The sequence below is a fragment of the Rhincodon typus genome, chromosome 14, assembly GCF_021869965.1.
Source record: "Rhincodon typus isolate 14 chromosome 14, sRhiTyp1.1, whole genome shotgun sequence".
Lineage (NCBI taxonomy): Eukaryota > Metazoa > Chordata > Chondrichthyes > Orectolobiformes > Rhincodontidae > Rhincodon > Rhincodon typus.
In genome coordinates this window covers 65,831,808-65,855,812 of record NC_063345.1, presented here as the reverse complement: position 1 = coordinate 65,855,812, position 24,005 = coordinate 65,831,808, and the positions used below count along the sequence as shown (strand labels likewise).

The window sequence follows — 24,005 nt, the reverse complement described above, 5'->3', positions numbered from 1 at the left end:
ATCTTTTCCCAGCCACAATCATTTCTGAAGAAGGGTCATTGGACCCAAAACTATGCATTCTCTCCAAGGGTGCTACCAGACCTGCTGAGTTTCTCAAGCAATTTCTGTTTTTGAAAGTAGATCATTTGTTTAGTGATCTAATGGGTGTAACAGATGAAAATCAAACAATTCAGATGTCTCAAATTTCATCTGTGCAGGAACCAAAAATAACTTTTGTTTGTATATTATTGACAAGCTAAATTTCCTTTTCTTAAAGACTACACTTACAAGTGATAGCGAACTCTGCTATGAATGGCTTTGAAAACAATAGACAGCTATTCAGGAAATGTGTTGAAGCAAAAATGTTTCACAGATCGGCAAATGTTGCTAAAAGCAATCAAGACATCCAAACTTTTTTGACTTATCAAGACTGAGATGCAAGAAACAGATTTGGTGGTTGGGAGAGGGGAAGGAATGTCTATACAAAGAGGAGGAGGATATGGAAAAGGAGAAAGAATCCTTGCAAAAAAAGCAGTTTTGGATTGGAGGAAGGCAGATTTTATTAAAATGAGGCAGAATCTGGCGAAAGTAGACCAGGAGAAGGTACTTGAGGGTAAATCTTTGGAGCAGATGGAAGCATACAAAAGGAATTGAGGAGTGTACAGCCCCAACATTCCCCCTTTAGGGGGAAATATAGGAGCAGCAAGCAGGAAACGTTGGTTGTCTGGGAATATTCAGAACTGGATAAAAAGGAAAAAAGAGGCGTATTACATATATAAAAGTAGCAAATCAGTGGGAGCCTAAGTGGAGTATAGAGGTGAAGAGTGGAACTTAAAGCTATTAGGTGAGGAAAGAGGGGCATTAGAAAATGCTGGTGGGCAAGATTAGGGAGAATCCCAAGATATCCTACAAGTCAATTAAGGGGAAGAGAATAGCCAAGGAAAGAGTTGGGCCCATTAGGACATGGAGGATATGTGTATGTGGAGCCACAGGGCATTGGTAGGGTGTGAAATGATTACTGCACATATGCCTTCACTTGGGAGGAGAAGGATATCGGTACAGAATTTGGGAAGCTGGATTGAGAGGTACTTGAGCGCATTAGTTATAGGGAGAGAGGAAATATTGGAGGTTTTGGCAGATATAAAAGTGGACAAATCCCCAGGTCCAGATGAGTTGTATCCAGGCTGCTGTGGAGATGGTAGGAGAAATTGCAGGATCCCGACCCAAATTTTCAATTCCTCCCTGGCTGCAGGGAAATGCCAGAGGTCTGGAGGACTGCTTATGTTGTTTGATTTTTCAAGAAAGGTGGTAAAGATAAACCAGGAAACTACAGACATGAGAGTCTCACATCGGTGGTAAGGAAACGATTGGTGAAAATTGTGAAGGAGAGAATTAATCTCCATTTAGAGAAGCAAGGCTTGCTCAGGGATAGTCAGCATAGCTTTGTCAGGGGGAGGCCGAACAAATCTGGCTGAATTTTTCAGATATGACCAAGTGTGCAGATGAGGGTGGTGCAATTGTTGTTTGTGGATTTCAGCAAAACGTTTGACAAGATCCCACATAAGACACTGATAAAGGAGCTGAAAGCATATGGGATCCAGGGCTTCTTGGTAGGAGAAGACTGATGCGTGACTGGAGTCCAGTATCCAGTGGTGTATCAAAGGGACTCTGTGCTGGGTCTCTTTATTGCTTATACATATCACAAACAATGTAGATGAGAGTTTGGAGGGTGAATGATAAGTTTGCAGATGGCACAAAAGTTGGCCTGGTGGCTAACAGTGTGAAAAAAGGCCTTAGATTACAGGAGAATATAGACAGGTTAGTCAAATGGGCGGATCAGTGGCAGATGGAATTTAACCCTAACAAATGTAAGGTAATACTCTTTGGAAGAAGGAACAATGCAGGTAACGACTGAATCAGTGGCAGAATACTATAAAGCTTAGAAGGATCCTGGGCAACTTGACTGCAAATTCCTAAGGGTAGCAAGGCAAGTTCACAGGGTATTGAGACTATAAAGCACTTGCTTTATCAGTCATAGCATAGATTACAAGAGCCAGGGAGGTGATGTATGAGCAATACAGGATTTGGTTAGGCCATAGCTGGATGCTATGTGCAGTTCTTGTCTCCTCACTATAAGAAGGATGTGATTGCATTGGATGGGTTGCAGAGGAAATTCGCCAGGATGTTATCTGGGATTGAGCAGTTCGGTGATGGAGAGAGGCTGGATAAGCTTGGGTGGTTTTCTTTGGAGCAGAGATGGTTGAGGGGTGATCTGATATAGAGGTGCATGGGATTATACAGGATGAATAGAAAACAGGAGCAAATTGCTGCAGATTCTGAAATCTGTATTGAAAACAACAAATGCTGGAGATGACAGCGAGCCAGGCAGCATCCATGGAGAGAGAGAGCAAGCTAATTTTTCAAGTCTAGATGACTCTTGAAGAGAGTTTTCAGTCTGAATAGAAAGCAGCTGTTCCCCTTCATTTTAAATATAAATAACAAGGGGGCATACTTTTAAGCTGAAAGCTTGGTGATTTAGAGGTAATAGAGGAAAGGTTTTTCACTGAAGTTGGTGGGAGTCTGGAATGCATCGTCTGGGAGGGTAGGTTAGATAGGTAGCCTCTGAATGTTTCAAAAGTACTTGAATAGCACTTGAAGTATCATAACATTCAAGGCTATGGACAGAGTGGTGGAAAGCGAGCTTAGTGTAGCTTGATGGACCAAAGGGCCTTTTATGTACTCTGTGAATCTGTTTAGTTGGGCCATCGTGCACCACCATGCCAATGATGGCTCAACCAATGAGTACCCTTGTTACATAAATTTGTGTTGTGATTTTCAAGGCTATTTCTTGCATCTTGGTCCTGATGAATGCAACTTGAAAAGCTTTGACTACTGCCTCCCCGTAGTGGTTAAGAAACAGCTGTATAGTTAAATCAGTTTTGTAGCCAAACTTCATATTGCTTTTTCTATCAACTTAAAGCTGATTAAGTGAAATTGAGCCGACATCTGCTCACCAATAAAGGCTGGTCAATGCTTGTACTTGAGGGATAGGCATGGTAATTTTACTTGCTATCTGATTCTTACAATTGGTCATCAGCTGAGCCAGAAGTCCACTGTTTGCTTAGAAGGTGGAAGCAGAATCAACAGATTGGACAGAGCATTACAAAAAATGTTCTCAAAGAAAATCTGTTCCAAATTCTTTTGAAGGTGTATATTTCACAATGTTACTTGTGAAATATCACAGTGCACATCTCCATAGAACTATGAAAGATTGGAGTCAGGAATCATTAACTCTTGTTTATTTCTGTCTTTAAAGATTGTTACAGATAGTGCATATTCATTGATGTTTTGACTTGCAATAACAATCTTGAATACCTCAACTGTGTTCGAAATACTTTTTGAATGCTTGGGATGCATCATATTCGTAGACTATATACGGTTAGAACAATTGATTTATCTCAGGCTAGACTCCATATTAGAGATCGCACAAAACTTTGGACCCCTGACAAACCATTGTTGGTCAAGTTAAAATCTGAAATGTTACTTTCTTTGTGTTCTCAAATCTTCTGTCTTTAATTTGCGTCTCTCCATAAATTTGCTTTCAGGTCTGTAAATGTTGTTGAATAGTTATCCTGGTAAAAAGTTATCCCTAATTGTAATATTTTGGATAACAAATTCAAAGAGGCATTGCGTTTTTTTACATTGTGCTCCAAAGTTGCTTGGTATCAGTTTGTGAAAAATTCTAGTTCAGAAGTGTTTTGCTTTTTCATGCAGTTTGTACCGATCCTGTTGCTTCCAGTGGACTAGTGAGTCCCAACACTGCTGTAGAGAATCTAGCCAAAGAACTGCAGCATTCATTAGATCTTGCGAGTGCAACCAGTGGAGACAAAGTTGTTACTGCACAGGTATGTACAAAACAATTATATTAGCTTGCTGAAACTGTTTGGTAAATGAAATCTGATTTTGAAGTGCCATTATTTTGGACTCCAATCATGGATTCTGGCTCTGAAGTAGCAGCAAGATCAGAAGTGAGGGAATCTGTGATTGGAGGAGCAGCTCCTTACACTTTGTCACACTTGCTGCTCCTCCAATCAAACCCTACATGTTTTCCATCTCTCAACAATCCATTGTGCCTGCTATTATTCAGGCCTGGTTCTTGAAAGAGCTATAATGTTGAATGATATTGTTAGAGGGATAGGCACCTTACTTTTTCCCATCATCTTTGATTTTCATTTTTGTGGGTTACGTGTGACATTTGTTGAGCAGATTTGTCCAACATCCCTGTGTATTTGAGCCCTGCTTAGAAGTGAGGAAAGAAAAATACTGTTCAGCATCCTTCTTGAAGGGAACTGTGTAAGTTTAAGTTCTCAGTACTAACGTTCTTCACAGTCTTAATCAGAACAGTATCTCTCACAGCAGTGTTAATCAGTAGAAACCTGCTTTAATCCTTATCCCAACACAAACTCTATCAGTGTATTTTCTTTTAGGTCAGTGCAGGAAGGTGATGATATTTGTAACTACTAATTATCTTTAACCAGAAAATTGAGATTATTTGCCATGTCCAGACTGCTTTCGAAGTGTTGCAGAAATCTGACTGTAGCTTTCTATCTTCAGAAAGTAAAAGTTATCAAGTCCTGTCTTGTGAGTTTCACTGTTTTGTAAAATGAATGCTTTAGAGAATCTATTATAACTCCAGGTCATATACTCAAATCTTGGCTGCTTATTCTGAAGTGTTGTTTGGGAGTTGCAAGTTGTAATGACTTGCTCAAATGATTGCTAGCCAGCCAGAGATACGTTAATCAGGAATCCTGGAAAGAGATTGTTTCAGACAGAGTTGCAACTGCACATCCACTTTACATCATGGACTCCTAACAAAACTGAAGTCACTGGTGATCAGGAGGTAAGTTCTGCATTTGTTGGAGTTACACAAAGCCCAACGGAAGATGGCTGTAGTTACTAGTGGTCAATCATCTCCGTCACAGTAGTCACTGCTGGAGTTGCTCAAGATCGTGTCCACCTATCCTCAGCTGCTTCATGAATACCATTCCGTCATAAGGTCAGAAGTGGTGATGTGCCATTCATGACTTCCTGTCATATTGAAGCAGCCAGTGTTGAGGTCTTGCTGCATTTGAACAATATGCAGGCTGAGGTTGACATGCAAAAATATTCGTGCCACTCACATACCATCTCCAACAGCAGGGAATCTAATCACTGCCCCTTGACATTAAATGGCTCTACCATTGCTGAGTTTCCCACTATCAACATCCTGGCGTTACCATTGATCAGAAAGTGAACTTGATCAGTCATGTGAGTGCTCTGACTGCAAAGATAGATTAAAGGTTGTGAATTGCATGGCAAGCAACTCACTTTCTCTGTTCCCACTGACTCTCTATGATTTCTGAAGACACCAGTCAGGAGTGTGATGGAATATTTTCTACTTGAATGATTGAAGCAACATTCAAGAAGCTCAGCACCATCCAGGACACAGCATAGAACAATTGGAGTCAGGAATGGTTAACTCCAGTTTATTTCTGCTTTGTCAATGAAATGTTAATTTTTGTAATCAGTTATATAGGTGAAAGCCATTGGGATCTAACACATTGAGGTTCTAATTTTTCTAATTTCAGAAGGAAGATAGCTTGTCATATTGAATGCCCTTTATACTTTAGGCTAGCATCAGTTGTGTTTGAAGTTTGAGAGAGAGATCAAGATAGCAGAATTTGAATGGGAAGAATATGTAAATTCCAAAGCTGCAACACTTCCAATAATTTTGTTTGTTGGAAGAGGCAGGCTGTAGTGGTGAAATGGAGAAGTTTTTCTTCTAGATTTAAGAAGTTAATTGTCAACTACACAGGATAAGAAAGAACTTAAGTGTTGTAATTGACTGCGGACAATTGTACCACCATTGTACAGGTTTCATGTTTTGACACTAACATTTTTCATAGTCTGTGGACATGAGAAGAAAGCTATGTCATCACTCTGACTGAAGACATGATAGAAAAGAAATCAAAATAACCAGCTTTGAGTTTTGTACTGACTGAAAAAAGAAATAGGGTTACCAGGAATCATGGACCTGTTAGTCTAACAAGTCCAAGGGAGAAGTCATTAAAATCTATAATGAAGGATAAAGAGATAGAGCTTTTAGAAAAACTTGAGCAGATTAGAGAAAACAAATGTAAGTTTGCAAAAAGCCTTGTAAGATGAATCCAATTGGTTTCTTTAGGAAGTAACTAAAGTAATCAATAATGAAATGTCTATGGACGTTGTTTTATTCCACATACAAAGCCCTGGTTGGGCCACATCTGGAACCCTGAGTAGAATTGAGTGCACTGCACCTTACGATATTTTGGCCTTGGAAGAGGTGCACTGCAGATTCAGTAGACTGTTAGTAAACTTCAGGGATTAGATCAGTGATGATCTCATGGTTGGTGGAACAAGCTTTCTTAAGAATTAATTTTATATTTTTAACAATGGTAGGACATAGAGTGCAATCGTTTGATTTGCGCTTGTAACATCTGAAATCTGTTTTCGTAAATGTGCAGCATCTTCCTTCCAAACATCCATGCTTTGGCAAAGCTCCGTATTATACTCCAACAAATTAGAAATTGGATCTTGTGCATTGGAGAGCATTGGCACAATGATCTCTCGGGTCTTCTGAATTATTTAGTCTGCATTAAGTAAGGGCAAAGCATAATAATCCAGACTGATAAAATAGCTTATATTTGTTTTAAGATATAATTTACCTGGTTGCTTACTCCGTGTCCCGACTCTGCTTTTAAAATCCAATTTACAGGAAAATGGGAAAGGGGCTGGAGAATCAACATCTGGTATTCCTGAAACTGAAATGCTAGGACCGCAAAGACCAAGATCAAACTCTGGAAGAGAACTCACTGATGAGGTGAAGAATAATAATCTGGTTAAAAATAAGTAGGAAGTGCTGAGTTTTCTATGTTTAAAGTGTGACTTGCCTTGTGGATGTTTACCTGGTTGTTCTGAATAAAAAGGTTAATCTTAATGTAATTTTAGTCAATTTTAAAGCTGTTGCAATCCCCGTTTCAAGATGAGAAGTTCCCTGATTATTTAATAGCTTTTCTGTTTCTCAAAATTGAGAAATAGATATGCAAAATATGTAGAACAAATGTATTTAGTTCCTTTAAAAACCGAAAGAACTGCGGATGCTATAAATCAGGAACAAAAACAAAGTTGCTGGAAAAGCCCAGCAGGTCTGTCAGCATCTGTTAAGGAAAAAACAGTTAACGTTTCGAGTCTGGTGACCCTTTATCAGAAAGGTTCCTTTCTTTAATAATTGAAATCTGTGGCCATTGCTGTAGTTACAAATCGTGGTGTCCAATGCCTTTTAATTACAATAGCCCTTCCAAGCAGGGCAATAATATTGGAATTGCTGCCATGCTCCAAAAGTCTCCCGATTTGACGCTTCTATGCATTTCTCCTGGGGCTTCCGTCTTTTTGTCAGAGAAATGTGCAATGCAACGTCCCTCAGGAAGCTCTGTTAGAGTGGTGTGGAGATGGGTGAAGTCAGAACACGTGCACCCATTCCCCAGCATGCTGAATGGTAGTTTTAAAGTTTTGGTCTGAATGTTTGTTGCAGGGTGAGATGGCTGAGAAAACAAATGTGGTCGGGTGGATGGCTAATTATGTGGGGTTACTCAGATGTTAATCTGACTACTGTTTAGTCGGTAACTACCCAATTAAGTACTGTGGAACTGTCCAAAATTTCCAACTCTGGCACAGAGTCAGAGACGTTTTGTGGAGAAGCTGGGAACAGGAGAATTGCCCATTGGAAATTATAAACTTTCTGGAAATCCTCATGTCTGTCAGTATTAAGACTTGCATAGAATGCCATTACGCTTTGGTCTCCAGTGGTCGAGAGACCATAATATTTAGGCCAAGAAAGAAAGTGTACTGAAGATCAGTGATTAAAAGAATTTGATTGACTGCGTGTTAGCTTTGCCTAATATACTGATTTTTTTTTTCAATGTTTTAAAAAAAAAAAACTTTTTTAAAAAAGTCTTGTCTTAATAATGATTACCTTTGTGGTGTTAAACCCCGAAAAGGATTATGGCAGAGTCCAGTGCTGCTTAACTTGAGAACCTGAAATGTGCTGTCCAAGAGCATGTTTCAGGAGTTTGCAGATACTGAGGCTATTTGTAGCACACTGATTATGTAGAAATTGATTGTCATTTTCATCTTTGCCCCTACAAAGGATATATTAAACTATGTATTTTTTGAATGAGGTCATTGATTGAAATAAAAATATTCCAGAATGAATCCTAGAAATTGTACAGTAAAAAGGCCTATTGGTGGCTCTTGTCTGCCCCAACCAAAAAAAAAAATGAGCCACCCAGCTAAGTTCCACTTTCCAGGATTTGGTCCATAACTCTACACATAACACTTGAAATGCACACATCCAGACATTTTACATTTGTATGTTTCTACCTCTACCACCCTTTCAGGCAGTGAGTTCCAGACCTGTAGTGCAGTCTGTGTGAAAGAGCTTTCTCTCCTCACCTTTTTAATCTTTCTACTGATCACTTGAAATCTGTGCCTGCTAATTGTTGACCACTCTGCTAAGGCCCTGCCTATTCAATTTTACCAAGCCCATCACATTTTCTTTTCAATGACAGATACCCCAGCCTATCAGATCTTTTCTCATCACATCATTTTTTCAGGCATGGCAACATCCTTGTAAATTATCTCATCTCTCCAGTGCAATTGCATCCTTACTGTAATGAGGTGACTAGAACTGCACACTGCTCAAGTTGTGGTATAACTAATGATTTATACATTTGCAGCATAACCTCCCTGCTCTTATATTCGATACCTCGGCTAATAAGTTAAAGAATTCCATATGCCTTCGTAACAGCCAAAAGTACTTTAGTTCCACTACACTTCGACATACTTTTCATTGTGTATTCTTTTGCCTTGTTTGATTTCCCAAAATGAACATCCTCGCACATGTTCACTTTGAATTCCATTGTCCACTTATCTGTCTGATCTGATCTGTCCATGTGCCCTGATTTGAAAATGCTTTTTACAGGGTTAGAGTGAATTGAATAATGTTCACAATTTGTTGGTATACTTGTACACAATGACCTCAGCACCGTTGCACAACGAATGAAATAGATTTCACTATTGTTGGACAAACTGCGTCTAGTATATTGATTCCCTGTTTGCTTTATAAATTATAGAACATAGAACAGTACAACACAGGAACAGGCCCTTCAGCCAACCATGCCCATCTGCCTGCAAATGGTCCATAGTGCGCTGGTCCATATCTATTTAGGCACCTGTCTAAATGCCTCTTAAATATTGCTATCATACCTGTTTCTACCACCTCCCCTGGCAGCGCATTCCAGTTACCTCCCACTCTCTGTATTAAAAAAAAAAGCCTTGCTTCACACTTCTTTAAATTTTCCCCTTCTCATCTTAAGTCTATGGCCCCTAGGATTTGACATTTCCACAGGCGGGGCTGGGGAGAAGAAAAGACTCTGACTATCCACCCCATCCATGCCTCTTAATTTTATGTACTTCTATCAGGTCGCCCCTCAGCCTCTGATGCTTTAGCGAAAGCAATCTAAGTTTGTCCAATCTCTGAAGACTCGGCATGAATTGCTAACCTTCTATTCAATTCCCTGACTGATAAAGGCAAACATGCTGTCCACCTTTTTTCTCACCTTATCCTCTTGTGTTGCCACTTTGACAGAGTTCTGGGCTTGCACCCCAAGATCCCTTGTATCAATGCTCCTCTGGGTCCTGCTTTTTACTATATGCTTTGCTCCTGCATTTGACCTTCCAAAACACATCATGTCACACTTGTCCGAATTAAACTCCAGCTGCCATTTCTCCAGCCACCTTTCCAACTGATCTGTATCCTGCTGTATCATTTGGCAACTTTCCTCATTATCTACAACTCCTCCAGTTTTCATGTCTGCAAACTTAGTAATCAGGCCACCTAAATTTTCGTCCAAATCACTGATATAAATTACAACCATCAGAGGTCCCGCTACTGATCCTGATACTTGTGGAACACCACTTGTCTCAGATCTCCAGTCAGAAAAATACCCTTCCACAACTACCTTCTGTCTTCTATGACTAAGTCAATTCCACATCCAACTTACCAACTCATTGTGGATCCTGTGTGACTTAATATCGACTAGCCTACCATGAGTAACCTTGTCAAATGCTTTAGTGAAGTCCATGTAGACAAATTCCACTGCCTTACCCTCATCAGTCATCGTCATCTTCACTTCCTCAAAAAGCTCAATCAAATTTGAGATAAGACCTCCCTAGCACAAAAGACATACTGAATCTCCTTAATAAGTCAGTTTGTTTCCAAACATGAGTAAATCCAGTCCGTAAGTGTCTTCTCCAATTATTTCTCTACTGCTGATGTAAGGTTCACCGGCCTGTGATTTTCTGGATTACCTCTGTTGCCCATTTTAAACAAAGGGACAACATACTCTTCTGGGACCTCAACTGTGACTAAAAAGTTAGAGGTCTCTGACAAGGCTACAGCAATCTCCATTCTTGCTCCAACAGCATTGTGGTGTTGCACTTTCATGTCAAGTATCTGACTAGTGCACTTAAATGGTAGATTTACCTGGCTTGCATTAGGAGTGTTAAATAATTAGTTTCTTGCTTTATAAAAGGAAATTCTTGCAAGTGTGATGGTCAAGAATCTAGACACTGGAGAAGAGATCCCTTTGAATATGGCTGAGGAAAAGCTTCCTAAAGGCCTGAACCCATTGACATTGCACATCATGCGCCGAACAAAGGAATATGTGAGGTACATAGTCAATGCTAATACCTGGTTCTGCTGCTATACTGAGGATTGCAGCTTTTGTCCATTTCATCATGAATTTTTTTATATCAAGTTTTGTTTCAATTTCTACTTGAAGTTCATTGCAAATTAAATGGGTGAACCAACTTTTGGTGAATTTGGGCATTAGTCATCACTGCAGCTTCCGTTTTTTTCAGCTGTCCAATCATAAAAGATTCTATATGTCCAATAAAGTAACTGGCAGAAATGTGAAGTATCGCATGTAACTTGATGCTGCTAGTGAGGTTTCCTCCTTGATGCAAATTAGGAGTTAAATCTTAGTCGAATTAAAATGACAGGATTGATTCCTTATTGAATTTTACGAAGCAGCACTTTTCTCAAGTCAGCAAGCCGACTAATTTGGTTTTACTTTGATATTTGAACAGTGTATTTTGTTATCATTAACAAAATGAGCAAAAGATATTCAGAATGGTATTGGGAGATGTTCAACATCTATTCAGATGTATTTTCCTGGGTTACTTGTTCAAACACATCAGCAGACCAACTTTGGTTCATTACTAAACCAGTTGATGCTAAATATCAGTTATCGGCTGAAGTGCTTATAGTACAATGAATCAGCTTGTGCTGTAATTTTAAATGGGGTTGATGTATTTGAGGAATTTAGACTGAGAATTCCACATAAACTATCTGTATGTTAACAAGGAGATGGCATGATTTAATCAGAATATTTTTCCCGTTGTAGTAATGATGCTGCGCAGTCAGATGATGAAGAAAAGATTCATACAGCTCAATCTGAGCAAGATAGCCATAAAATCAAACAGAAAACGTAAGTTAATTTATCTTTCTTTTGCTGTTCAAGAAAAATTGAAGCTTTGGTATGTTTAAAATAGACTTGTTTAAAAGGAAACATTTGACAACGCTTTGAGCAAGTTTATTCCTTACACTTAATTTATGTTCTGCCCTTGGAGCATGTTTTTTTTAATGTTCTACAGGATTACATCGGATGTATAGCACAGAAATAAATTACTTACCACAGTAGGTCCTTGGTGTTTGTACACCAAATGATCTTCCCCCTGCCCCACTTCTCCATCTTTCCTAATCACAATCTACCATTGTAACCCTCTGTTCACTTTCTCAAGTGCCTGTCTAGATTCCCCTTAAATGCAACTATACTATTGAGTTCAACCACCCTGTGCTTGAGAATCTCTCATTTCTCGACACTCTTTGGACGAAAAATGATTTTTCTCAATTCCCTTAGATTTCTCAGTGACTATCCTGTTCCAAGTTATGCTGTTCTCTACAAGAGAAAACCTCACTGCGTCCACTCGATCAAAATCGTTATAACTTTAAAGATACCCATTAGATCACTCCTCGGCCTTCCCTCTTAAGCAAAAAGAGACCCAACCTGTCAAATCTTCTCCTGATAAATATTTCTGTTACCAGCTTTGTAAATCTTCTTCACATCTTCTGGAGTGCCTCTATATTCTTTTTTGTGTTATATCACACTTGGGCAAATTAGGAAGCACAATGCAAATGTATGACTAGGCTCTTCCAACCTGGGGAATCTTCCTTTAGGACACCAATCAAACAAAGTTACCCCAAGTACCATCCTGTTCTTGAATGAATGATACTGCCAGCTAGATTGATGAATCTGATATGCATCATACTCAGTGGGGGAGGCAGAGTATAGCTAGCATCAAGAATGTTTTACTTCAGGGACGTTTATTTCAGCCAGGTGACACACCCACACACATGCACCCGAGGAGAGACAGAAGCAGCAATAATTAAGTGAAGTTTTCTGCCAAGCCTCTGAGCCAGATAACATTTCAGCTGAAAGGTAGTTAGGACGATTCCTGAGTCTATCATTGCTTTCTACACAAATTGTTAACTGCATTCAAGTACTTTTAGTGAGGAGCTTTATTTTCCACGTGAGATCAGAGCATATGGTGCCATGATGACAAGATAATTACCGGTTTAGGTGATTCATGTGAATGCAGATACTGGCTTGGACTAAGGTCAAACACTCTTTTTATTGTGTACAAAGTCTGTAATACATTTGGAGAGCTGTTTTGGAGTTCACTGTTAATCTGATGTGATGCACGCTTGGTTCAAAAATTGATTCTGTTTGCACTTGAAACCTAGAGCTGTGCAGAGCAGCTTTGTGACATTCTTGGAGAGAAAGCAGAGTTTTTGGGTCCCTTGTTCAGAACAGGTTGTAGCTAAGAAAACATTGGCATATATGTTGAAGATGGGGTGGGGGAATAATAAATGACAGGTGGAGATGGAGCCCAGAGAGAGGGAACAACAGTTGGGCAGACAATGGAATGGATAATACGCACTCCTCCTCAACTCCAACACCTCCCCACATCTCCATGGCACTTTCCTATGCAATTATAGGTGTAACACCTGCCCATTTACTACTTCCCTTCTCACTATCCAAGGCCCCAGACACATCTTCCAGGTGTAGCAGCAATTTATCTGCACTTCGGTGTAGTCTACTGTACTTACTGCTCGCAATGTGGTCTGCTGTAGAACTGGGTGAACCCCCCACCTACCTATCTTTAGCACGTGTGCCAACCTTTTCGTAGCTAAAGTCAGTTCTGAAGGAGGGTCACTGGACCCAAACATTGACTCTGCTTTCTTTCTACAGATCCTACAGACATGCTGAGTTTCTCCAGCAATTTGTTTTTGTTTCAGATTTCCGGCATTTGCAATTCTTTGCCTTTTTTTGTAACATTCCTGATTTACTTGTTTTGTTGTACGTTTGCTGTCAGACTAAATCAAATTCATGCAGTTGTTTACAGGTCCTACTCTGTTTTAATCCTCCGCGCAGTGGTGTTAGAACTACCTTTATTAAAAGTAGTTCATCTTGATTTGTAGTTCCCCTGATAAAATGATATGTAATTTCCATGGCACTCATACTTGTTTATCAAGCAGCAATGAGAATTCTGGAGAGAAAATGATTTGAAACTGACAAACCAACCATTTCTTGACTTTCCTCCTGTTTGTCTTCTCCTAAGCAGCCCCCCTCCACCTTGGGAAGCAGTCAGAATTTGAATGGTTTATCCTGTGACATTCTCTGCAAACTTGTCAAGTCTTTAAATTGCATATGCCTCCAAAGAAGGATTAAGTCTGCTTCAAGGCTCTGTTACCATGGATTATCTTGACCTTCATTTATACTTTCAATTCAAGATCAGTAAAAACCCTCTTGTTACTTTAACTATTGGCTACATTCTGGACTAGTTACCCATGACCCTGTGGGGAGAGCTGGAAAGCATATTTTCATCTTGATATTTTATTTTCCTAGCAATCAATTTAAGAAATTTTTGGGTAAATCTGTGAAGAGAGCCAAGCATCTTGCTGAGGAGTATGGTGAAAAGGCTGTAAATAAAGTTAAGAGTGTCCGAGATGAAGGTAAGTTTCACGTGTTAATAGCTTAATTTTTTTTAGAAAGATCTCAATCATTTTATTGTAATGCATAAGGGGTACAGGTTGCTTTGCAATCACAGTTTGAATTATTCACCATATAAAGGTATTGAAGGTATAAGTATAGAAGAAGCCTGTAAGGGGGTATGGGACAGGCAAGCAATCCCAACATGCAATTTAAACATGTCCAATGCACAATTAGCTTCCAAGTTAAATGATAATGTTCTACCTTTGCAGTTTTGAGCTAGCTAATATCATTTCTGATGAATTTGTTATTGCTATAATATTGTCGGTTGTTGCTTTCCTTAGTTTTCCATATGGATCAAGATGATGCTTCTTCCAGTGATGATGAGGGGATGCCTTACACAAGACCTGTCAAGTTTAAAGCAGCCCATGGCTTCAAAGGACCTTATGACTTCGATCAGATTAAAGTAGTTCAAGACCTAAGTGGAGAGCACATGGTAGGTTCTTTAATTATTGGGTGCATCCTAATGCGGAGGACATCAGTACTTAGCTAGTTCCTGTTCCTGAGTGATTCTAGCTCTTCTGTTCTATTGCTTTTTGTTTCACTTTAGGTGTCATTCTGCAACTGATAGCCAGGAAGCTCTCAGGCTTGAGAGTTCTGTTTAGTATCCAAGACCTGGAATTAAATGAACACAGGGCACAAATTTTATATACTTTCGTTTTCAGTATAGAGACTGCTTAAAATTTAGGCCAAATTAGGAATTGAATGTGAGAAAGGTTTGCCATTTTATTGTAAAATTGCGACCAATTCTCACTTCTGTCACTACACACAGACAAAGAGGGACATGAATTCGACTGGAACAACACATCCATAAGCGCACAAACCAAACAGAGACACGCCAGGGAATTCCTGGAGGCTTAGTATTCTAACTGGAACTCCATCAACAAACATATTGAATTAGCTCCGTGTACAAACCACTGAGAAACAGAACTGAAAGTGGTACCAAACACCTCAACAAACTGAGGCATATAAATAACGAGAAGGACAGAACACCGACACTTTACCAAAGGCACATTGACGATATTACCTCGCAGGGTGATGAAACATTTGCAACCAAACCTACCGGCTCTACAACCGCATCCATTTCTAGTTTAACGTTATTTTGCCTTTTGCAAATGTTTTTCCTCTTTCCACTTTGTCTTTGCTTTCCCTTCTCACGGCTTTCTGAAACTGGCATTCTGCTTCCCCTATAGCAACAGCAATAGTCCCTTGTGACCTTATTGTTTTCTATAGATAAGTCAAAATAATGTTAACAGATTCTTCAGCTAAGGAGGTTTCCACAGCTGAGCTTGTCTCTTTCAGTCTCCAAGTGGTCACAGCATCTAGCAGGACTTCTAGATAATACTTTGGATCAAAAGCTAATTGGTATAAGATGAGTGAGTGAGAATGAATATTTGTTTTGTGTAGGGAGTTATGACAAATAAAATGCTTGATCAAATGACTGAAACAAATTCAATAATGACTTGAAAAACGTAATTGATTATGCACTTGAAAAATTAAAAAAAAAGCAGTGCTCTGCAGAGGAGCAGGATAATGGGACAAATTGGATTGCTCTTTCAAAGACTTGGCACAGGCCTGATGGGCTGATTAACATTGTGTTATGATTCTGTTGCTAATTTGTCTAATCTTAGAGTGAGACCTGTGTTTCCAACACAATCATGATTATTATTACAGCGTGCAGGGCTGAACTAATCAAAACATCAACTGTTTGTCAAATGGAGCTTTAAGCTTCCAGTGTGAGAGCTTTCTGCAGTGATTCAGGGGAAAATATGTATGCTAGATACAGGCATATCTCCTATAACGTGATAGTTGTGTTCTTGTGTGATCTCACGCTATAGAAAACTGCTTGAAATGTGCGATTTAGCAGAAATACCTGTACTAATAAGTAAAGTCCACATAAGAAAATATACCACAACTATATCATGAGGCTATGTTTCACCTGTGGTTCATGAATTTTGAAGTGTTCAAAGCACACAAACTACCTGGTTGTGGAAAATTATTATTAGCTTAACTTGTACATATATAGAAATATACCTATATGGTATTTGGCAGTGTTTATCAGTAATTTATGGAGAAGCACAAAAGTTTTTTTAAAAAAAAGAACTAAATGGAACAAATAGAAATAATTCTTTGTGCATTTTGTTCATGGAATTAATAGCAAAGCAGAAGAGGTTACAAACCCCATTTTGTCTTCCAAAACAAATCAGTGAAAACCAAAACACATTCATCTGAATAGACTTCATCTATTTAGGACAACTGACAAGGTCACACTCCAGGAGCTGCTTGCTGATCAGCTAAACTGCAAGCATGTGTTTTCATCGGCGATATGCTTAATGATCTTTTAATTGGCTTTTTAGGGACTACTGACATGTTAGGCACTTGTTGTTTCTCCACAGACCCACATCAGTCATATGGTAGATTTAAAAAAAACAGTCGTAGTTTCAACACAGCCATGGTAATACAAATTTAATTGTTTGGCTAGAAGATATGTTGGTGGCCTGATTGAAGTCTGTTTTTACTGCAGTATGAACAAGTCAAATCCACACATTCCAAACGATTCAGAATTCAGGGCAAAAAGCCAATAACACAATCACAAGTTTCTCTGTTTTCTAATTTGATTTCAGTTTTGTGGTTGTTTCTAAATATGAAAATCTTGCTATAAAATTGCTATGCAAGTTACTGCCATTGAAACATTTCGGAGTATCCTCAGGCTTGTAATTTGTATACTAATTTGAAGACTGTTTTGCTGGTCAACTTTTGCAAGTGTCTAACTAATAATTGTGGGATGTAACATTTTAAAGCTGTCTAAAGCTTTGTAATGTTAGATTTTTGCTAACTTTAATTGCTAGCTGGATTGTATCAGTGCTTGAGTATCGTAAAACAATTCACTTTTTTTAAACAAAGCAGGTGTTATGCTGTAGAAGGTAAGAACAAGATTTTTAAATTAGGTATTCAAGGAAATAATGAATGTAATGGATTTTTGCTTTTAGGGTGCTGTATGGACAATGAAATTTTCACATTGTGGCCGTTTACTTGCAACAGCTGGTCAAGACAATGTTGTACGAATATGGGTTTTAAAAAATGCTTGGGACTACTTCAACAACATGAGAATGAAATACAACACTGAAGGTCAGTTTTCCTGAAATGTGGCCACTTGTATGATTCATATGCACTTGCAACCTTTCAACAAAATTGAGGGAGGGGTTGCCCATCTGAAATGATGCCCTTGTACACTCATCTATGTGATAATAACTTGGTAATCAACAAAGAATAAACATCAGGATGTAGCAAAGAACTGCGAATGCTGGAGATCTGAAACAAAAACAGAAATTTGTAGCGAAACTCGGCAGGCCTGGCAGTATCTCTGAAGAAAGCAGATTTAACATTTCTAGTCTGGTGACTCTTGATCAGAACTGATAGCAGGTAGGAAGAGATGATATTGAAGCTGAAGCTGAAGCTGAAGATGAGGTTGGGGATGGGGGGGCAAAGGACAGGTGAGCAGGAAGTTGGAGGTAGAGCCCAGAGAGAGAGAGAGATATATGAAAGGGGCAGGTAATCGAGGGGATTATGAATGGCAGGCCAGGATCGAAGAGAAACTGAAGACGTGATAACGAGAGCTGAGAGAAACAGAGAAGGAGTAGTTTGTTCTGAAATCAAACCAATGTGATAATAGGCCTGAATATGCTAAAAGCCTCCCATGTCATAAACAGGATAGGGTGTTGGGAATTGGTTTTAAATAAAATGAAGGATGCGTTCATGCTGTCAAGTTATTGAACTTGATGTTGAATCCCAGAAGCTGCAGAGTCCCCAAGTGGAAAATGAGTTGCTGCCCTTTGATCTTGCAGTGAGGCTTGCTGGAACACTGCAGCAGGCCTGTGACAGAAATGTTGATGTGGGAACACGGTGGGTTGTTGAGATGGCAAGGAATTGGAAGCTTAGGTCATTTTTACAGACAGAACGTAGGTGGTTGTGCAAAGCAATCACCTCGCCTGTGTTTCGTCTCCCCAGTGCAGAGGAGACCAAACTATGAGCAGCGAATACAGTAGACCTGATTGAGTAAAGTGCAGATGAATCACTGCTTTGACTGGAAGGTGTGTCTGGGGCCTTGGATAGTGAGAAGGGAAGAGGTAAATGGGCATCTGTTGCATCTCCTGCGATTGCATGGCAAGGTACTGTGGGGAAGTTTTGGGAATCGAGGAAGAGTGGGATCAGGGTGTCCTGGAGGGATTGGTCGCTGCAGAATGCTGACAAAGGAGGGGAGAGTAATATGTGTCTAGTTATGGCATACCGCTGGAGCGGTTAGAAATGGTGGCTTGAACTCCTTTGGATGTGGAGTATGATAGGGTGTTAAGTGAGGACCAGGGGTCTGTATCGTTGTGAGAGGCAAGAGAAGGGGTGAAGGCAGGAATGAAGGAGATGGATCAGACATGGCTACGGGCCTTGTAGACCACAATCGTGACGAATCCTTGGCTGAGGATAAAGGTGAATGTTTCTGAGGCCCCTATGTGGAAGGTGGCAACTTTAGAACAGTTGCAACGAAAACAGAAGCTGAGAAAATGGGATGGATTCCTTACAGAAAGCATGTGTGAGGATATATAGGCAAGGTAACTGTAGGAATCGTTGGGTTTGTAGTGGATATTGGTGGCCATCCTATCCCGAGAAATGGAAATGGGAATGTCGAAGAAGGGAAAGGAGGAGTCTGAGATGGACCAGGTGAAGGTGAGAGCAGGGTGGAAATTGGAAGCAAAATTTAAAATTTTTCCAACTTCAGAAGAGAGAGGGGGAAGCAGCACTGATGTCGTGAAATTCGGAGAAAGTGTTATGAGGAAGGGCTGAAATAAGTGTGGAACAAGGAATGTTCCACGCACCTCACAAGGAAACAGGCATAACTGGGGCCCACATGGGAACCTGCAGCCACACCTTTGACCTAAGGAAAGTGAGAGGAGTGAAAGGAAAAAAAATGGGCCTTCAATCCCTTTACATGTCCACCCCCATCAGGATGGTCTCGGGGCTCTCCATTTCTTCCTGGAAAGAATATCTGAACCACCTCCATCCAACACCACTTCCATCCACCACCACCTCCCTACACCTGGCTGAGCTTATCCTCACTTTGAATGACTTCTCATCAGGGTTCTGCAATAAAATTCCCTCGTCTTAACTATCCACAGCCTTTTAAAAACCCTGACATTAACAGTAAAATAAGGGTTGAATGAACAATCCAGGATTTAATGGTGAAATGTGGCAAACAGTTTGAATGTAGAAAATTGCACTACCCAACTTGCACAATAAGAGTCCATAAACAGTAGAAATAAATGGTGTTTCAAGTTGACAAGGTCTACTTCAGTCCTAAATCTGTTAGTGAGGTAAGATAATTCTTGTAGAAATGTTGCTTTACTACCATCTCAAAATCATTTTGATTTGGAAAGCAGCATTAAATTTCCTGTCCTATCAACTCTCTTTGGCTGCTGACTTTCAGGAAGATATCTTTTGAAAGCTCATAACACAGACTGTATATGGTCTTCATTTTTACTGTAGCTTCCATGCGTCAAAGAAAGTGGAGGGAGCACTTTGTGCACTTTAGCTAGGAGATTCTATCAGATTGGAACCAAGCTTTTGCCCGTCGATTTGGAGTAAAATTTCAGAACGTTTTCAATCCCTACTCAGGCCAAGTCACTTTTCTTCTTTTTGGCGAGGGTGGGTGGATATTGGTCATTGTGGCAGTCATGTGCATTAAGTAAATTAAAGCTGTTGTATGTTAAGAGTTGAAAATGTGCTTGGGGGCACTGGTGGGGGGAGGGAAATTCATGACTTTGTCTGGTTTGTTAGTTTCATTTAATATCACAATTTTAACTTTATTAAGGTCGTGTGTCACCATCCCCTTCACAAGAAAGCTTGAATTCTTCAAAGTCTGACACCGACACGGTATGTGAACAGAGAAATTGTACTTACTAAATGCATAATAAACATGGGGATAAAATTGGGCTTTGGTCAAAGTAAAAAAAGGGCCATGAGAAATGTGTGTATCCTGAGTGATTTTCTTTTCAGCTGACTTCTGTCAAAAAGAAATTAGGCTGAATGTTAAACTGGCTGCCATTTTCCTATCAGTCATTTTACAGAACCACCATTGATTTTCACACCTCTTTGTGTTAAGAGCAAAGAAACGATAATTTTGGAATCACTCAATATTCTGGAAGTGAATGAGTTTATAATAATCAGTAAATTAAACAAAATTCTATTACAGCATTGTTGGTGGAGAGGCTGCAGCTGTATGATCGCAAGATGCTGCAGGCCATTCTTTATTTGCGTCAGTGCTATCAACATTCCCCCCTAGTCTCATTTTAACCTGATCATTCCAGCTTGATATTAGAGAATTAATTTGTTTTATAAAAAATCTGCACTAATTCATCCACTCTGAAATGAATTATTAGGTAATTCTGACATAAAAGCAATGTAAATTTGTAAATGATATTACAACATTATAGGCATGTTACTAAATTTTGACCATTTTTGATCATTCAGTCAACAGAATATGGTTGAGTGGAATGTAGAAGAGCTTGTTTTCTAAGAATCCAAATAAGTTTTATTTTCTTGACTGTGGTTTCTTAGGCATGCAGCGGAACTGAAGAGTCTGATCCTGAAGACAAAAATGCACCATTTCGGCAGCACCCATTCTGTAAATACAAGGGGCACACTGCAGATCTTCTAGACCTCTCGTGGTCAAAGGTAGAAGAATAGCTCACATCTACAGTATTCATGTGCAAATGAAATTAATGCATGTAGCAAGTCTTCTTATGTCAGTAAAATGTGGGTGTAGGATATTGTCTGAGTGCCATCATAAACATATTGTAGCAGCTTGAATCTAACATAAGAAACAGCATCTTAGAGGACTTCAGAGAGGTATCAAGAAATGAATATTTTGCATTAGTGTTTACTGTGGATGACAATATGGAATATAGAGAACGTGGGGAAATAAATAGCAACATTTTGAAAAATGTCCATATTAGAGAAGATGCTGGACGTCTGAAAACACAAAGGTGGCTAAATCTTTGGGACCTGATCAGGTGCACCCTAGAATGCTGTGGGAAGCTAGGGAAGTGATTGCTGGGCCATTTGCTGAGATATTTGTATCATTGATAGCCACAGGTGAGATGCTGGAAGACTGAGGTTGGCTAATGTGGTGGCACAATTTAAGAAAGGTGATAAGGAAAAACCAGGGAGCTATAGACCAGGAAGCCTGACATCAATGGTGGACAGGTTAGTGGAGGGGATCCTGAGGGACAGGATTTACATGTATTTGGAAAGGCAAGGACTGATTAGGGATAGTCAACATGGCTTTGTGCATGGGAAGTTGTGTCTCACCAACTTGATTAAGTTTTTTGAAGACATGATAAAGAGGATTGAGGACAGAGCAGTGGACATGACCTCTATGGACTTCAGTAAGGCATTTGACAAGGTTTCTCGTAATATACTGGTTAGTGAGATTAGATCACATTGGAATACTGCGAGAACTAGCTATTTGGATGCAGAACTGACTTGAAGGCACAAGATAGAGGGTGGTGGTGGAGGTTTGCTTTTCAGACTGGAGGCCTGTGACCAGTGGTGTGCTACAAGGATAAGTGTTGGGTCATTTATATAAATGATTTGGATGTGAACATAGGTATGGTGAGTAAGTTTGCAGATGACACCAAAATTGGAGGTGTAGTTGTCAGTGAAGAAGGTTACCTCCAGAGTACAATGGGACCTTGATTAGATGGGCCAGTGGGATGAGAAGTGGTAGATGGTGTTTAATCTAGATAAATGTGAGGTGCTGCATTTGGAAAGGCAAATCAGGGCAGGACTTAATGGTAAGGTCCTGGGGAGTGTTGCTGAACAAAGAAGCCTTGGAGCTCAGATTCGTAGTTCCTTGAAAGTGGAATCGCAGGTAGACAGGGTAGTGAAGGCGGCGTTTGGTATGCTTGCCTTTATTGTTCAGTGCATTGAGTATAGGAGTTGAGGGGTCATGTTGCAGCTGTATAGGACTTTGGTTTGGTCACATTTGGAATACTGTTCAGTTCTGGTCTCCCTGTTGTAGAAAGCATGCTGTAAAACTTGAAAGTGTTCAGGGGGTATTTTCCCTAGAGCTTTGGAGGCTGAGGGTGACCTTCTAAAATCATAGAGGGGCATAGATAGGATGAATAGGCAAGATTTTTTCTGCAGGCTGGGGGAGTCCAAAACTAGAGGGTATAGTTGTAAGGTGAGAGGAGAAAGATTCAAAAGAAACCTCACGGCACCTTTTTCACGCAGAGAGGGTGGTGCGTGTATGGAATGAGTTGCCAGAGGAAGTGATGGAGGCTGGTACAGTTACAACATTTGAAAAGCATCTGGATGGGTCTATGAATAGGAAGGGTTTAGAAGGATATGGGCCAAATGCTGGCAAATGGGAATTGATTTATTTAGGACATTTGGTCGGCATGGACGAGTTGGACCAAAGGATCTGTTTTCGTGCTGTACAGCTCAATGACTCTTAAAATTTGGACACAGGCATGAAGAATGTTAGTGGGATGATCTTGTACATGGTTGAAGTTTTGGGTCTAAAGGAGGTCTTCGAGGAGGGGAGAGAGATGATATGAAAGATGTTTAGGAAAGAAATTCTCAAGAATGGGGTTTCGGTGTCTGAAAGTATTGCTACTTACAATGACGCAGGAGAGGAGAATTAGATGGACAAAGGCTGCAGTAACAGAAATATTGTCCATGTAGGCCTAGGGAAAGTTCTAAGAGGTGAGTAGAAATGGCATGAAGGACTTAGACGTGACTGAGAATTTTTGTTTGGAGGCTTTAGAGGGGACAGGAAACAAAAGTGTAGGATAGCATCCAGGCAGCAAAGATTGGGTATTGGTCAGCTAAAGTGTGGAGATAGACATTAGAACAGTTGAATCTGAAGACAAATAACACAAGGGTGGGAATTTCAGCAGCAAATAGTTTGATGCCGAGGAGGCAGCTGAACATGTATTCTCCATCATAGTAGATAATCATCTTGTGTCTGATAAAAGTTAGGAAGGAGAGAGCTGGGCAAGGGAGGAGGGGAGGATTATGATGTAAAGATGGTTGCTTACTTTCCTGATCTGAATAAAATCCGCAATCTGTTAAATTTGTTATGTTTATTTGTTAAATGTAGACAGGGAGAAATGATCACCAGTGAAGGCCAGCAAGCTTTCTTTCCATGAAAATGTCCTTGGAATCCTTTGTATGATGTACTATGCTAACTTGCATGGAGGATTGAAATATTTTCAAGAATAAAAAAGACCAAAGCAAAAGCTTTTTTAAAAAAAGACAATTTTTGTGTTCTCAAAAAGACCAGGTGGCTCCACTTTAAGCACTGCCGTTGGTCTTGTCTTCTCTTCTCACTCCTCTTGGCTTTATACTTGACAACATTTATTGGTACTTTTTTTTAAAATCCAAAATAAAGCAAATCAGTATTAATGCTGTAGATAATGGGTGGTATTTTTGAGAATTTCTGTTTCATATCAGGTTACTCCTTACATTAATTCACTGTTTTCCCTCTTGTTTTATCGTCAAAATGGAAATATTCTCAACATCATGCTTTAAACCCTGCAGAACTACTTTTTGCTGTCATCTTCTATGGACAAAACTGTGCGATTGTGGCATATATCAAGGAGGGAATGCCTGTGCTGCTTTCAACATATAGACTTTGTCACTGCAATAGCTTTTCACCCAAGAGTAAGTAACAAATGTAACCGTTTGTTTCTATTAATAATGGATTTTCTAAAACACTGC

At 39.7% G+C, this 24,005-nt stretch overlaps 1 protein-coding gene across 1 annotated transcript in view; it reads left to right on the top strand.

Annotated features, from left to right (window-relative positions):
• The first annotated feature begins 546 nt into the window (after positions 1–546).
• LOC109918832 (WD repeat-containing protein 44-like) overlaps positions 547–24,005 on the top strand; it is a 43,491-nt gene continuing 20,032 nt past the window's right edge. Inside the window, exons 1-11 of the mRNA XM_048604952.1 lie at positions 547–592; positions 3,754–3,884; positions 6,773–6,877; positions 10,650–10,786; positions 11,523–11,606; positions 14,088–14,194; positions 14,516–14,667; positions 17,222–17,360; positions 20,092–20,153; positions 20,838–20,954; positions 23,826–24,003. Coding sequence (XP_048460909.1) covers positions 547–592; positions 3,754–3,884; positions 6,773–6,877; positions 10,650–10,786; positions 11,523–11,606; positions 14,088–14,194; positions 14,516–14,667; positions 17,222–17,360; positions 20,092–20,153; positions 20,838–20,954; positions 23,826–24,003 — 1,258 coding nt within the window. The remainder of the gene's footprint in view (positions 593–3,753; positions 3,885–6,772; positions 6,878–10,649; positions 10,787–11,522; positions 11,607–14,087; positions 14,195–14,515; positions 14,668–17,221; positions 17,361–20,091; positions 20,154–20,837; positions 20,955–23,825; positions 24,004–24,005) is intronic.